Source organism: Phocoena phocoena, chromosome 10 (genome assembly GCF_963924675.1).
Source record: "Phocoena phocoena chromosome 10, mPhoPho1.1, whole genome shotgun sequence".
In the NCBI taxonomy this organism is placed as follows: domain Eukaryota; kingdom Metazoa; phylum Chordata; class Mammalia; order Artiodactyla; family Phocoenidae; genus Phocoena; species Phocoena phocoena.
The window spans coordinates 45,912,519-45,928,433 of NC_089228.1; the positions used below are offsets into that span (position 1 = coordinate 45,912,519).

Sequence of the window (15,915 nt, forward strand, 5' to 3'; positions counted from 1 at the left end):
ATATCTGATTTTATGCCTCTATGTATCATGTATTCTTGTTTCTAATCTCCCACATTGACGGAGTTTTCTTTGTGTTATTTTTCCTTCTTCTAGTTGTTTGGGAGTTCCATTGAGACTTCCATCTTTTTCCGCCGATAACCTTAAATTTTTAACACACACACTAGTCTCTGATGGCATCAATTATGTTACTTAATCCCCAGGTCTGTTTTGTCCCGTTGACATTATCTTCCTTGTCCAGAATCTCTGTCCAAGGCCAGCTACACAACAATTCACAGGAACCCGGGGCTGGGAGTGGAGAGGTGAGTGTGGGAACTGAGATCTTCTGTGGACCTAGGCTGAGCTCCTCCTGGGGTCGGGGTGCTACAAGGGCCACAGAGTCCATTGCCTCAGGAATGAGCTCTGAGACACAGCCTGGTGCTGGGGTCCTGGGCACCCTCCCTGTGACTCATTCCCTCTCTGCCACTAATCACCCAGAGCCTTGCCCCTAACTCAGCCTCCTCCCAATACACGCTGGCCACGCCCTGCTCTCAGACCCGGCTGGGAGCAGATGCGTCTGTCCTGACTCACACCCATACACAGCACACACCCTCACGTGCTCTTATACACGGACACACACACACACATGCGCACACAGATACGGCAGTAGGCATTTGACCAAGAAACTGTGGCTGCTGTTAGAGAGTAAATGGGGGAGGCGGGGAGTCCTCACCTCTGGAGTCTCCCAGACTTGCTGTACCACGATGCCAAGCTGCATGATGACAGACCGCTGACCCCCTCATAATAAGCCCTGGGGTTCTGAGGAAAGGAGCTCCCTCTTGAGTCATCCCTGTCTGTGCCCAGAAGAGGCATTCCCCAAGGGTAGGACCTTAGGCTCCTCTTCCTCTGTCTCCTGGAGCAGGAGCTCTCCCCCGGCCTTCATTTTCCATGCCTCAGTTTCCCCTCTGTGGTAGCCGCAGACATGCCTCACTTGGATCTCCTGTCAAGAAAGAACATGCCATTCAGCTGTGGGGAATGCAGTGAGCTGACAGGCTCTCTGAGTAGCGCTTTCAGGATTCACCACAGCATTTGAGGTGAGGGTTCTGCTCTTCCCAGATGGCCCCCAGACACTGACTGTGAAGAGTAGGGTTACTAAGGCGTCCACATGTCACCTTTGCTCTGCAGCTCCGGGTCAGGCTAGCAGAGGCCCTGTCAGAGCTGGGTCGCAGTCTGAGGTTCTCCCTGCTGGGTCCTGCCTTTTCCTCCTTTGTCTTTCACAGGGTGCCCCTGCCATCCAATAAACTTCCAATACTACTAACTCCGTCTTAGCATCTGATCACTGGAGGGCCTGAACTGATGCACCTAGAGTCGGCACCATCACCTCCCCTCCGCCCCCTCCCTCCCGAGCTCTAAGCCCAGCCTCCAGGACCAAGGGGTGATGCTGGCCATTTCCAAACCCGTCCCTGGGCTTCATTTCCCCATCTCTCAAGTCAGAACAATTCTCCCTGCATCACCTGCACTCCCATGAACTCTTGTTTTTTAGCTGGTGCAGCCGCAGCATCACCGGAAGCTCCCTCCAGCGCCCTCGCAAGCAGTGATAGGCTGTCCTAGAGGGGCAGCCAATGTCTAAGTCACTGCAACATCCCCAGTGCTCATCAGAGGGCCAGGTCAGTGGAGGTGGTGATACAAGAGGGACGAAGGAATGCTATTCGCTGCAAGCAGTTACAGAAAGGATGAAGGGAATATTGCTTCTTTAAGCAATAGGCCTCTCCTGCCCTCCACCAAACCATGGCTTGGAGTTAAGAAACATCTTCTCACAGGAAGAACCGGCCCCAAAGAAGGAGAGGCCTGGGGAGGTGATGAGCACCTCTTATCCTTGGAGCTGCCAGCCCCACTCGATGAATAAAGACCTAAGGTGTCTTCAACTCAGAAGCCCAGAAAGGGCAAAGCTTGCTTGCATCCACACAGAAATGTGGATGGCTCCGGAAGGGGCATCCTGAGCAGTGACTCCCCAGGCCAGCTCCCTGCCAAGGAGGCCAAGACCACACCGCGGTCCCCAGCTGCCCTTCCCACTCCACTGCAGACCTCACCATCATTGAGTTCCTCAGCTGGGAGCCTTGAAGCAGTGAGTGCACGACTCAAGAGGTGGGAGAAGGACTGGGGGAGGCAAGGTGGCACCCACAGCAAGAACGAGGCAGGCAGCCAGGAAGCCACGCAGGCTCCAAATGAGTAACTGCCGACTCTTTCCTGCCTTGCCTGTCATCACGGGGGAAGGCAAGTGACTCTGCCTCTCTCTCTTTCCCCCCACCTTCTGCACCCCTCTGTTTCCTGCATCCAGAAGGGAGGTGGGGCTTGGACCAGAGACTGGAGACTGGTTCCAGGGATCCAGGAGGAGAGACTTCAGAACAGAATACCCTTGGAGGAATCCATTCAAGAGGACACGGGGGAGCAGAGAGCAAGAGGTGGCTGTGGCCCCCTCCCCAAACCTGGACTGATGAGGTAAAGGCCAACTCCAGAGGGACTCAGGCTTTGGGGGGGATGGAGAATGGAGATCCAAGTCACTGTTTCCCACCCCCTCAAATAGTCTGTCTCTGTGCCCCCCCCCAACACACACACACCTCCTGTTTCTGATATCCCACTCCCACCCCAGAAGCTTTCCCAGATCATCTGACAGGTGAAAGGATGGTTTTCTCATCAGATTCCAAGGACTCCCCAGGAGTAGGCCCCCAGGTGATCCCCACAAGGCCTCCGGACATAGAACTGGACATGCGGTAACAATTCGTCAAAACAAGGTCAAGGGCTTCCCCGGTGGCGCAGTGGTTGAGAGTCTGCCTGTCGATGCAGGGGATGCGGGTTCGTGCCCCGGTCTGGGAGGATCCCACATGCCGTGGAGCGGCTGGGCCTGCGGCTGGGCCCGTGAGCCATGGCTGCCGAGCCTGCGCGTCCGGAGCCTGTGCTCCGCGATGGGAGAGGCCACAGCAGTGAGAGGCCCGCGTACCGCAAAAAAAAAAAAGGTAAAAAAAAAACGAAGTCAAACATACTCTTGGTTGAATTGTTCAGGTATTGGTTTGTTTTTGCTATTTTCTTTTTCCTGCTTCTTTCACTTCTGAAGTTGTTTTGTGCCTTTTGATAGGTAAGGAAGTGTGGGTCTCCCAGGAGAACAATTCTGAAAGAACAAAGAAGTAATTTTCATTGCAAAGAATCTGCATGGAAACTATTATTCCTCAGTCACCCTGGATGCAAGGGCATCCAGGGGCCCTGCCAGTCACTCTCGCTGCTTCCAGCCTGCCCACGTGTAGTCCTCAAGCTAAGGAGGGGGTGTCGTGTGGACACCCTCCAGAATAAGGGGAGAGGCAGCCACCCCCAGCTGACAGCCTTAAGATTCCCACCCCTCCTCCATCTGCCCCCTTCTGGGCCTGGCCAAGGGTCACTTGGCAAAGTGGGGTCTGGCTCTCTCCTATTCCCCAATCCTCACCTCCCTCAAATGCACCCTCAAGTAACCAAGATACTTGTCCTCAGAGAGAGCAGAACTTTAACAGGCCAAAGGACATGCTTTAATGGTGGGATTTCATCAGCATTCCGCAGCTGATCAGATGGGTGTGTGTGTGTGTGTGTGTGTGTAGAGTGGGCAAAGGTTTATGAGATCCAAAGCTCATGGATTTGCCATTCATATCTAGGATCCCTGGGTCACTGTGCCAAGCAAAGGTGACTTTCCAGTATGAGGACAAAATTCCACTGCTCTGCTAGAGCACTGAGGCCTGAGAGGGAGTAGTGGCAGGGTCGCAGGGGGAGGCAAGGACCTCTGACTCCTGAGCCTAACCTGGCCTCCAGAAGTGAGAATGGATGAGGAGATGGCTTGTGATTCTTCAAACACTTCCTCCCCTGAGAAAGCGAGTTCAAACCCCAGAATGGCCAGGGCAAGGGCATCTCCACAGTTCTCCTGTCTGGGGAAGGGCTTATGTCCAGGCTTACTGATGATATCTGGAAGGAGGTAGAAATTTGGAGGGAGTACAATAGCTCCCCAGGTCCTCCTCAGGCAACAGGTGCCACTGTCTTATATGTCTCTGTGCCCCAGTGCAAAGCGCAGAGCCTGGCACACAGCAAACTCTTAATGATTGTGCAAGGGAGGGAAGGAGGGAGGGAGGGAGAATAGGAAGCAAATGCTAGCACCCCAAATAAGCCGAAATCGTGGAGCGGCTTGGCGCTCATCCCTTCCTGGCTTTCCCTTGTCTCTCCATAACTCCATCCTACCCTTAGAAGGTCGGCGGCCCGAGTACCCCGCGCTGCAGGGAGGGAAAGCAGGGTGCGCCCGCAGGGAACTCTGACGCACTTGCTGATCAGCCGGAGCCTGGAGTAAGACCTCCTTCAAGCAGCCGCACATTCCGCAGGCGCCCAGGGACGCGCAGCCCTCTCCGCCTCTCCTGCCCTCATCCCCCTATCACAGTCACCCATCAGCCACCCTACCCCACTGCCACTACCGCCACCTCCAGCCTCGACTGCACCAGTCTCGAACCCTTGGAAAGAGGGCAACGCAGCCACCTGCATTTGGTCCACAAGAAGGCGCCCTTCCAGGGCGCGGAGCCAGTGAACTTGCCCCTTATTCTAAGGAAGAATAAACCGAGCTCTGAGGATGCACGGTGGAGGAGGGCTGGCCCGATGTCCCCCGCCGAACCTTGGAAGTGAGGCATCAGAGGCCGGCTCCGGGCCTTTCTCTGTATCTCAGTTTTCCAGTACGTAAAATAGGGAAGGCTGGAGGAGGAGGGCTCTGGTTGTTTTAGGTCGGATGAGCTTAGACCGGGCCCGCGCGCTGGCAACAGACCTTCCCTTCCCGCGTGGGGGCGCTGGAACTTCAGTTCTGCCTCCTTCCAGAGGTGCCCCGGCCCAGACGCGCAAGGGAGCGGACTCGTCATCCTTCCTGAAGCACGATCCCCCGCCCCCGCCTGGTCGTGAATGGTCCGGAAGCCCAGCCGGTGCCGAGCGCGCCCTGCCGGGTCGTCGAGGCTCAGGAGAGGCACCAAGGAACCCAGCGTCGGGACTCACTCGCGCCCTAGCTCCCCTTAGCCTGGCCTCTCTGGCGCGAGGGATGAGTTGGGGTGACTGAAAATGAATCAAACAGTGAGCCCCACCTATCTGGGGCACTTGCAGCCCAGGACCCTAGGCAGGTCGCGCCCTCAGCCTAGAGGATCAGAAGTGATTTGTGCTGTCTCCTAATCCGGCCCGCCTGCACCAGCCCTCCGAGGCGCAGAAGTGGAAAATGGGGAGGCTGGCGGGCGGACCTCCTAGGGGAGGTGGCTCTGAAGTTGGACGAGCAGAGCGCCCTGGGGTGGGGCTAAGGGGGCGTGTGGGAGTGGGAGATCGTAACCTGGCGCTTGGAAACGTCGTGAGCCAAGCAGGAAAGAATGGGACGTGTTGGGTCTCCCGGGGATGCGGTCCGAAGGGACGAAGGCCTGCCCACACCTCGCCTCTGAGGACTGACGTGTGAGACTGGCGGAGGGAGCGCTGGGACACCCGACTCGCCGGGGCTTCCCCCAGCCCCGCCCCACACCTGCGCGGCCGCCCCGCCTCTGCCGAGCCATTGGCTGCACCCGCCGCCCGTCAGACGAGCCCCCGGGGCCCGCCCCCGCTCCGAGCGGGGCCTCTTAACGCAGGGGCACCGCAGCAGCGCCACCCTGTCAGTCTCCCCAACGTCCGCTGCGCGGTACGCCGCCCATCCGCCCGCCCTTTACCGGCGCCGGGCCGCCCGCCGCGGACCCGGGGCGGACCATGCGCCCTCCTAGACCTCCGCCCGCCCGCTGGCTCTGCGTGCTGGTCGGCGCCCTAGCCTGCGCCCTCGGGCCAGCGGTGAGTGTCCGCCGAGCCGCCCAGAGTCCCGGCAGCTGGGGGTGGAGCGAGGGTGACGGGAGCCCAGCCGTGTGCTCAAGTCTGTGTGGAGGGGATAAGGGGCGCGGAGCAGCGTGTCTCGCCTCCCCTGCGCCTCAGACCGGATCTAGACCCGAGGGCGGGGTGGGGTCCCCGTCGAGCCTAGTCCCTTCCAGCGCTGTTTGGAGCCCGCTCAGCGCCGGGATCTGGGACACCGGTGGAGGGGAGACGGTTAAGGGTGGACTCCAAACTTGCCTTCCGTGTAGTACCTGTGGGTTGGTGAAGTCAGTGGATGCAGGGTCGGGGACTGTGGTCCACTGAAATGGAAGGTCTGCTAGACAGGAGGTTGGAGGCAGGCTGTGAGGGTCGTCGTTGTGTGCTGTGCCCCACCGGAGGTGTCTGTGGGGCATTAAGCTACTTGTAGAAGTGACATTCAGCAGCAGACCAAACACCGAGGACCCCGGGACCTGGGAAGGGGCTTTTGGGATCAGGTGGCTGGCAGGCAGACCCTTCTGTGCCCTCCCACTGAGCAGAGCTGAAAGGTATGGAGCTCAAGGTGGAAGGTGGTGGACAGTAAGGATTTGGAGTGGTGTTTCTCAGGGAGGGCTAGACATGTGCATGGGGAAAGCTAACCAGGAAACAAACAACCAACAAACAGTGGCCACCCTCTTCCTCCCACTTCTGCTTCATCTCCATATGGGTGTGTGTGTGCCCCTGGTGCATGTGTGCCCTCGTGCCCCATGTGTGGGTGTGCCCATGTGTGTGCCTGGGGGTGTGGCTTACCTGGGCTGCAGGGCAGATTCTGGTTGAGGCAGGAGATGCATGAGTCATCTCTCTGTAAGATCAGGGAAGACCTGAAGACTACCCAAGCCCATTTTACAGATGGGCAAAGTGAGGCCCAAAGATAACAGAGCCACACCTGTCCCCCACCCATCAGACCTGGGCTGAGGTTGATTTCTTTCTACCCTTTCCCCAGGACTTGAGGAATCTGCAGTTGCTGCTTGGGCAGGGCCTAAAACCTGTGGGTTCCAGGTCTGGCACCAGCTCCAAGTTGGCTGGTGGGTGGATGGAGTATATTGGTCATCTAGTTTCCTCTATCCCATGATTACCTCCCTTACCATCACCTCCACCAGGGCAGGAATCTCTGTTCCATCTAGCTAATGTCTTGCACACTCCGGGATGGGGTGCTCATTGTTTGTCCTGGGAGCAGGCCTTAAGACAATTGGCATAATTCCTCTCCTCCCACTAATGGCCGTGGTGAGACCCACCTCCTGAGCACTCAAAGCCTCACCAAGTTCTGGCCCTGAGGCCGTAGCTCTGGCACCACTTACAGCCTCTCAGTATCACAAAGCCTCCAGGCCTCAACAGCAACCCTCGGGCTCTTCCACCCTTGGGCTCCAACCACTCAAATTCTCCCTGGAGGGGCTTCCCTGGTGGCGCAGTGGTTGAGAGTCCGCCTGCCGATGCAGGGGACAGTGCCCCGGTCCGGGAAGATCCCACATGCCGCGGAGCAGCTGGACCCGTGAGCCATGGCCGCTGAGCCAGCGCGTCCGGAGCCTGTGCTCCGCAACAGGAGAGGCCATGGCAGTGAGAGGCCCACGTACCACAAAAAAAAAAAAAAAAAAAATTCTCCCTGGATGAGCCAGGGATCTTGAGACCGCCACTGGCACCCCATTCTCCCATCCCTGGAGGCTTCTCAGCTTAGGGGCAGAGTGATTTCAGTGGGGCCCCTTCTCGTGCAACATCTGCCCCCCACCTCCTGAGAAAGTCCAAAGCCTGGCTCTTCCCATGCCTACCCTCCCCTGTTCTTTCCACATTTTGTTTGGTTAGTTCCCAACTTGAGCTGCTCCTCCAGAAAGCCTTCCCTGATTGCTCCAGCCCACTCAGCCCTTCCCCCTCTGACCCCACCCTTCAACCCTACTCACCTCCCAGCCTGGGCTCTTTTGACCATCCCATGGGATCAAGGGCTAAGGTCTCTCACCCTCCCATGTCCCCTACAGCCCAGTGCAGGGCTGGGCCCACAGAGGGAGAAGGGGCTCACCCAGGACTGGATGAGAGCAGAAGGGACTCACCCAGGAGTGGATGAGGGCAGGCTGGAATGAGGGGCTCCCATTTCCCTCTCTATTTCTCCCTCCTCCCCACTAGCCAGCACTTGCTCCCATAAGGAATGGACACCAGGCAATCCTACTCCAGCCAGACTTGGCAGGGGGTGGGGGGGGGGTGGCGGGGGGGGGAGTACGTTACCAGAGTCATAAAATGGTAGCTGCAAAGTTCAGTTTGAAAGCCCAAGGCCTTATCACTCCTGTTTATGGAGCCCTGACCTCAGTCTGTGAAGAGGAAATCTCTGAACAGGGAAGCAAAAAAAGGAAAGAAAACTTCCAGTGTCTCAGAAGAGGAAGTCCGCCCCAAGACCACCCTCCAGGCCTTCCACTACCCCCACCCCCTGGACAGCAGGCACAGGGGCTCCTCACTGGTAGCAGAACTGCTCAGGCCAGTGCCCAGCCCAGGGCAGGGGCGGGAGTTGTCATAGAGAAGGAGCAGACCCACGCCCTGCCCTGGGAAGATTCTCCAGTTGGTAGGGGAGAGCTGAGCCAGTGACCCAGGAGAACCAACCCAGGTGGGTGTGGGGTGCAGCTGCCCAGAAATGGGGCAAGGGTTGCTGAGAGGAGCAGTCAGGGAAGGCTCCCTGGAGGAGGAAGAGCAGTCCCTGAAGAGTTCAGCCAAATGGTCCAACCTTCCACCTGAGACCATAAAACAACCTCTGTTGGCAGGACCAATGAGCCTGACCCCAGAAAGTGGAGGAAGCCCTCAGTTCCCCCCAGAGACTAGGGTGGCCCTGGGCTTGGGGGACACTTGGTTCCTCTGATTCTTCTCTGAAGCAGGTTGCTGGCCATCTGCTCCTGAAGGCTTCACCTTGCCGTAGGCATGCAGCCCCAGCCCTCTGCTTCCAGCTGCTCCAGAAGCTGTCCATGGCTACCCAGCCCTCCCGGCCCCCAGCAAGCCACCCTATGGGCTTTAGGAAACACAGCTACAGAGGGGTCAGGTCTCCTCCTTAAGTCAAGGGACAACGTCAGTTAGACCTGCCCAGGGCTCCCCAGGGACTGCACTGGAAGAGCGAGCTCCCTTCAGAGGTTTCCACCCTCCCATGCTCCCCTGAGTCTCCATCTTTCCTGACGTTTCTAGAGCTTCCATGATAAGGACCCTGAGCTGGGTCCTCCCTTTACTCCATGGCAATGGCCAGTTGACCTGGAGAGCATGTTTCCTTTCTGTGGAAGGGCCTCTGTTTCCCCATCACAAAAGGGAGGGTGAGAACCCTTGGCCCAAGATTCAAGAGAAATGGGAAGAGAGGCCAGCTCCACCCTGGCTGGGGCAGAGTCTTCCCACCCACCCACCCCCAGCATCACGACTGACTGTGAAATGGGCTTGGCCGTCCAGTCAGGACTTCAGTGAGACTTGAAGGAGGTGAAAGTGCTGTGTGAACTATGTGACAGGTCTTTCTTTCCTCTTGATCCCCAGCTTGGGAGCCCTAGGGACCCTTCTTCAGCCCTCTCTTGCCCCCCTTGCCCAGGGGCTTCCAGGGCAGGCGGGAGTACTGGGGACAGGGAGTAGTGCTTCCTCATGGGCGGCCAGACAGTTTGGGGGGTGAGGCTCCAGGCCCAGGCAGGCAACGGATGATGGGCCTCCCTGCACGCAGGCAGCCTCATGGCAACCCAGCCTGGGTGGAGCCTGCCACTCGCAGGGGCCCTTCGCTGTGACACCCCTGGACGTGGATGCAGGAATGGGGCCAGGGGACTAGACAGAGCCCTGTCCCTTTCTCCCTGCTCTTTGTCATCATCCTCCCAGACTCAGCCCTCCCCTCACTGACTTTCCCAACACAAAGCTGTTCTCATTGCACCCAGGAAAATGTACAATACATGCAAACTCTCCCACATACCTTCGATGTATTTCAGAAGAAAAAGAAATACAATTTAATCTTTCCATCACATTATGGGTTTTTTTTTAACTTTTATTGTGAACATTTTCAAACATATTTTTTTTAAGTGGAGTGAATAGTATAATGAACATGGAAATACCCATTTCTTGGAGTGATGTCAGCAAAATGGCAGGCAGTATAGGAATGTCCTGTGTTTGTCCACTCCCAATGTCTAGATTTGAAAATTATTAACCTTTAACCATTAATATTTGCATCATTTGCTTTTTTTGGCCAAACTATTTTGAAATACATTATAGACATCATAGAACAAATTATTTTAAGATGCATCTCTAAAATCAAAGGATATTTTCCTATGTAACTATGATACCATTATCGCACCTAACAAAATTAACAGGGATTCCTTAATAGTCAATATTCAGATATCCCCCAGCAGCATTTAATCCAGCATCACAAGATGAGTGGTGATATTATCAAGGTGGGAGGGTTGCACCTACTACAAGGACCTTTCCTGCCTGTGCCATGATGGGACTGTACAGCGAGCTGGCAGGTGGGTGAGGGGATGAGCAGGAGGCCTGGAGCAGGGTGGGTGGGCAGGAAGCTGGGCTTCACTGGACAGGGCCCAATCTTATACGCACCTCCTCTCATGTGGTTCATGATGTGAAGGTCCATATCTCCCAGGAAGTGCCTCCCACCACCTTAAAAACAAGTTTTTCCTGCCCAGGGGGTCATCAGAGGAGGAGAAGAGGTCACCAGCCGACATATCGAGGAGTCATGGCTCCCTGTCAGTGCCCTGCTCTCTGCCGGTGACCCGACATCAACATCACCCACAGACACCGTGTTTGAAACTGAGTGTCTTTCCCCAGTGGTGCCCAGGATGACTTTCAAAGGACAGAGGATTTAAACCTGAGTCTCTGCCGCCCCGGCTTTGCTGGCCATTCTTGTGGCGATCCTCTGCAAAGAAAGCCTGTAAGGCTTCATGGCCCTCAGTAAACCTTGCAAGAAGGGCCTCTTGAGGGACCAGGTTTAACCCCAGGCTGAATGCCTTTGCTTGCATTCTCCTAATAATGAGAGCCCTTGCCCTGGTACCACCCTAAGCTGAGGAAAGTTCTTTCTTGCCCCAAACCCAAGCCTGCATCCCAAGCCCTATGTCTCCACTCTTTTTCTTACCCGCCATCCACAAACACCAATTCTCACTCCACCCTCCTACCCCGCCAGAGCTCAGCCTTCCCCAGGACTTGCAGAGACAGGAGGCTTTGGACTATTGGCAAAAGGATGTCAAAATACAGGGAGGGGGAGAGAAATCAGACTGCAGTAGGGGGTAGGGGAAAACCAGGCTTGAGACCTTTCCTCTGGAGGGCACTGCTGCCCCTTGTCAGTGGGCAGGACATTCAGACTGCCTGGGGTTCCGCAGGGCATACAGGCTGGCGCTAGGCTGGGTCCGGGCATAGACAGCAAGGCAGCCGGGCATGAGGGGCTGGGCTGAGCTGGGGCTTTGGCAACAACTGCTAACCCTTGGCAATCCCCTCATGTCCCTTACATGTGACCCAACACAACCCTGGATGTAGGTGGTGCTGTCATTGTCCTCATTTTACAGATGAGGTGAGGTGACTTGCCCAAGGCCGCCCAGCCCAGAAGTGGCAGACAGTACGCTTCCAGAACTTGTGGACTTAACTAGGCTCCGCTCTCTTATAAGAGGAGCTACTTCTTCCAAAGTGGCAATGGCATGTCACATGACGCCCTGGGACTTTAGAGGCAGTTTTTAATTAGTGAAATGTACAAATCTGAAGTGATGGCTCAAGGAATTATCTCACACGTGTGCACCTATGTAGCCACCACCCAGATCAAGCTATTATACATTCCCATCAGCCCAACAGACTCCCTTGTGTCTCTTCCCACTAAGATGATAATTTCAGCTTCTTTTAGTGCCCTCTGCAAAGCTAGGAGCATGTTTCTCCTGTTTTCCGTGACTGCTGGATCCCATGATTTACCTTACCTTCCTATGCCTGCCCCCATTCTTTCCTCCTTTTACTCCTTCTCTCCTCTCCCCTTCACCTCCTCCTTGGCTACAAGATCTCCATCTCCTTACCAATTCAAACACAAAAGCCAAAATGAAGGGGACAGCCGGGGAAGCTGGGTTGCAGTCCTGAGTGCCTTTGATCACACTGCTTTCTCTCTGGGTCCTCAGTTTCCCCTCATGACTCTTTATTGCCCCTTATTTCAGTGGGGGGCAGGGAGGAGCTTAAATAAATCGTGGGATACGGGATGGTAATGGGAGGATGGTAAATGTGACCCTCCCGAGCCCCCGCTCTCTACTCCCCATTCCCCAGCTTGTTCCAACCATCTCTAACAGGAAAAAAAAAAAAAAGAGCCCTCCTTTGACAAACCTCAGAAGCACAAATCATCCATGGTGGCCCACAGTGCTTGGTAATTTACAGGCAGGAAGTTCTTTCTCCTGTCTCACCTATTCCAGCCTGCTGCATTTTAGACCCCTCTCACAGACTAGCTGCTCCTCAGAGGGACTCATGCGCACCCACCGCCCTGCTTCGGTCTCCCATGGCTTCTCCAGCCGTAGTTCTCTGGCCCTGGGATGAAGCTGGAGGCTCTGATTCAAGACCGGTAGCTGTGGTCTCAAGCTTCCCTTGAGGGGGTTGCGTATGGCCCACAACACCTGAGCTGGCCTCACCCTGTCTCTCTGAGCCCCTAGCATCTAACAGCTACGACTCTCAGCACCTTCACACTTTCCCCCAGAACCGCAGCCTTTGCCCTATATCTCAGGCAGCCCCACGTCAGGAAGAGGAAGCAGGGCCTCTCCCAAGCCCCTCACGGTGGGAATAAAGAGGAAGAGGCCTACTGAGCAAGTGGGATTAACAAGACTTGGCTAATCCACGCCCCCAGCCAGATACTCAGGACTCTCCTACAAACCCCCAGTCAGTCACCTCCCCCATCCGGCCAACAAAATGGCAGGAGACACAGGATCAGGATTGAAGGAATGCTATGGACTTCTTCACTCTTGCCTGAGTCCCTTCTTTTGGGCTCAGGAACTGCTGTCACAGAGAAGGTATTGGGGGTCCAGTCTGGCCTGAAACTCTCATCTTAAACCAACTGCAAGGTGAGACTGACTTTGAGGCCTGCTTCCTCCTCTCCACATGAGGTGGCAGGAGGCAAGTTGGGAGACCTAGGCAGTGGTGGGATTAGGAAGGATCTTGAATGCCAGTTTTGATGTCTGGGCTTTGACTCCTAGGACCATCAGAGATTTGATGCAGGAGAACGAGGATGGGGATACACATTTTACAAAGATCCCTCAGGTTGCAGGTGGTGGGGCTGAGAGCTACTACACTAGTCCAGGCAGAGGTGATGCGGCCTGGCCCCTGCCTACGTCTCCCAACTTGTCTCCTGATGCCTCCAGCGCCCCTTGCTGCAGCCACATCGGGCTTCTTGCAACCTTGAATATATTAGGCATTTTCATGCCTCCACGCTTCCGCACACACTGCTCCTACTTTCTGGAATGTTCTTACTCTACCTCTAATTGTCAAACTCTTACACAACATCAGAGGCCCACCACTACTTCTCATTCTCTGTGAACCCCACACACCAGTTATATCATCCCCTGGAACCCTTCCCTGGGACCATTAGACTTGGCTACAACTGGCTGGGAATTTTCTACTTTTGTGTGTCTGGAGTCCAGATGGATAATGAGGATGTTTAGAATAGGAAAGTATGTAGAAGAGGAAGTCCATAGTCTGCCTGAATTCCTCAGTGATAAGGGCTAGAGACAGCTGTCCTGGCCCTGTCCTCCAACGGGCAATGGCTGACCAGATGGCCCAAGACAAGGCCATGGAGAGGGATTGATGCAGTCCAGACCAGTGGCCAGAGACTTAGGTCCCTCTGGAAATGTGCATTGCTGAGTGACCTCCAGTCCCTCTTTGGGTCTCTATTTCCTTTACCCTCCTTCTCCAGATGGGGCCCAGCACCCAATTGTGGTGAAAGCAGAACTCATCCTCTAGACCAGTGGTCCCCAACATTTTTGGCACCAGGAACCGGTTTCGTGGAAGACAATTTTTCCACGGACAGGGTGAGGTGGGGGTGGGGGAGATGATTAAGGCAGTAATGTGAGTGATGGGGGGGATGGTTTGGGCGGTAATGTGAGCAACGGAAGCTTCACTAGCTTGCCGGCCGCTCACCTCCTGCTGTGTGGCCTGGTTCTTAATCCTGCAGCCCAGGGGGTTGGGGACCTGTGCTCTAGACCACCCTCACTTTATTCAGAGATACCCTCAGGCTCCCAGGTTATCCCAAGGGCTCCTGCCCTTCCTCTACACACTGCCTCTCAGGAGAGACACTGTGGCTGTGCTGCTGGGGGAGCAGAGTTGCCCAGAGAAGGTGACCCCACACCCCTTCACCCTCAGAAAATAGCAGGCAGAAGCCACCAGGAGCCCTACGATGCCCTCAGTGACTGGAAAATAACCGTGTCCCGGCAAACAGCATGGCCATAGCCCAGGCTTAAGAGGGCTCAGCAAATGAAGGCATCCATTGTCCTGTCTTCAGAGCACAAGTCTGGACTCTTGGTTACAAGGACAGAAAACTCAACTGGCTTAAGCCATACAGAAAGTTATTCAGTCACGTTCCTGGAAGCAGGGCTGATTTCAGGCATGGCTGCGTTCAGGGGCTCAGACAATGTCAAGAGGATCCAGTTTTTCTCTACCTCTTTATCCTTCCTTTAACTGTGTGGCTTCATCATTGTGCTATACTTGGCAATAAGGTGGTGGCGGTAGTTCTAGCCCCTGCGCCCTGCGTCCTTTGAGGTTCCCAGTCCAGTGGGAGAGAACAAATCCACTTGCCTAATTGCTTAATCCAAGGTCCCAGGAATGAGCTTCCTGGCTCTGAGGAGCCTGAATTAGGCCATGTGCCAGGGACTATGGCCAGGAACACTTTGACTGGCTTAAATCTGGTCGTATATTGATCCCCTGGAAGAGGGTTCATCAGAACCCCATAGACCAAGAGTGAGAAAGGACGTGGTTTTCCAGGTAGAGGTGAGGACATGGCGTCAGAGGAAGGTGAAGGATGGTAGAAGGCAGCAACACAGATGTCTACTACTACCCATTCTGCTTTCATGTTGTGGGGTGATGGCAGCTGAAAATGGGCAGGAGAAGCAGGCCAGGCCAGGGGAGAACCAGAAGGCGGAACAAACCCTGTTGCTGAAGGACAACACGCTGGGAAGTTACCTTGGGGAGAAACATGCTCCAAGCAAGCAAGAGAGACCAATGGTGGGACGCAAACTGGGGAGGCCAATCCCTGGGTTCCTCTCCCAGAGGCCACCTCTGGGATCCCTCTGGCCACCCGTCTTCCCATGCCCCAGCAGGATGAGCCAGACACAGATCCCTTAAGACAAAGCACCATGAGTATTTCCGGCCCTTCTGGGCAGGAGGGGAAGCATGTGACCCCAGCACCCAGACCTCACTGGCCATGAGCCTGCAAGCCACATAGTGAACGTGGGTTCCATCTTGGACCATTAACGCTACCAGCCAATTAGGGTAAAGATATTAGCTGGAAAGTCATTTAAAACTTGGCATATGGAAAGTAACACAGATCTATTGTGGAGCAGGATACGCTTGTTCATATAACTGTTTAAAAGAAAAGATACGAGGGGGCTTCCCTGGTGGCGCAGTGGTTGAGAGTCCTCCTGCCGATGCAGGGGACGCGGGTTCATGCCCCAGTCCGGGAAGATCCCACTTGCCGCAGAGCGGCTGGGCCCGTGAGCCATGGCCGCTGGGCCTTGCGCGTCCGGAGCCTGTGCTCCGCGACGGGAGGGACCACAACAGTGAGAGGCCCGTGTACCGCAAAAAAAAAAAAAAAAAAAAAAAGAAAAGATATGAGATTTAAGAGTATGGTCCCTCTTTGGGGGTCACATGCTTACAATGGGATTGACTTGTTTAGAACAATGCCAGACGGGGACCCCTTAAAAGAAGGAAATAATGGAGACCCCACCATACCTAGGCTCTCCCCACAGCCCTACTGCAAGAAGCCTTTGGGTCAGCAAGGGAGGTGGTTGAGGCCCATTTAGCCCACCAGGAAACTGAGGTCCAGGGAGGTGAAGACCATGTCCCAGGGTGAGGGGGGACAAGTGGAAGAGATGCTGATAAACTCTGATT

At 55.4% G+C, this 15,915-nt stretch overlaps 1 protein-coding gene across 1 annotated transcript in view; it reads left to right on the forward strand.

Annotated features, from left to right (window-relative positions):
• The first annotated feature begins 5,739 nt into the window (after nt 1–5,739).
• VIPR1 (vasoactive intestinal peptide receptor 1) overlaps nt 5,740–15,915 on the forward strand; it is a 31,671-nt gene continuing 21,495 nt past the window's right edge. The window contains 1 exon segment of the mRNA XM_065886128.1: nt 5,740–5,817. Within this exon segment, the coding sequence (XP_065742200.1) occupies nt 5,740–5,817 (78 nt within the window).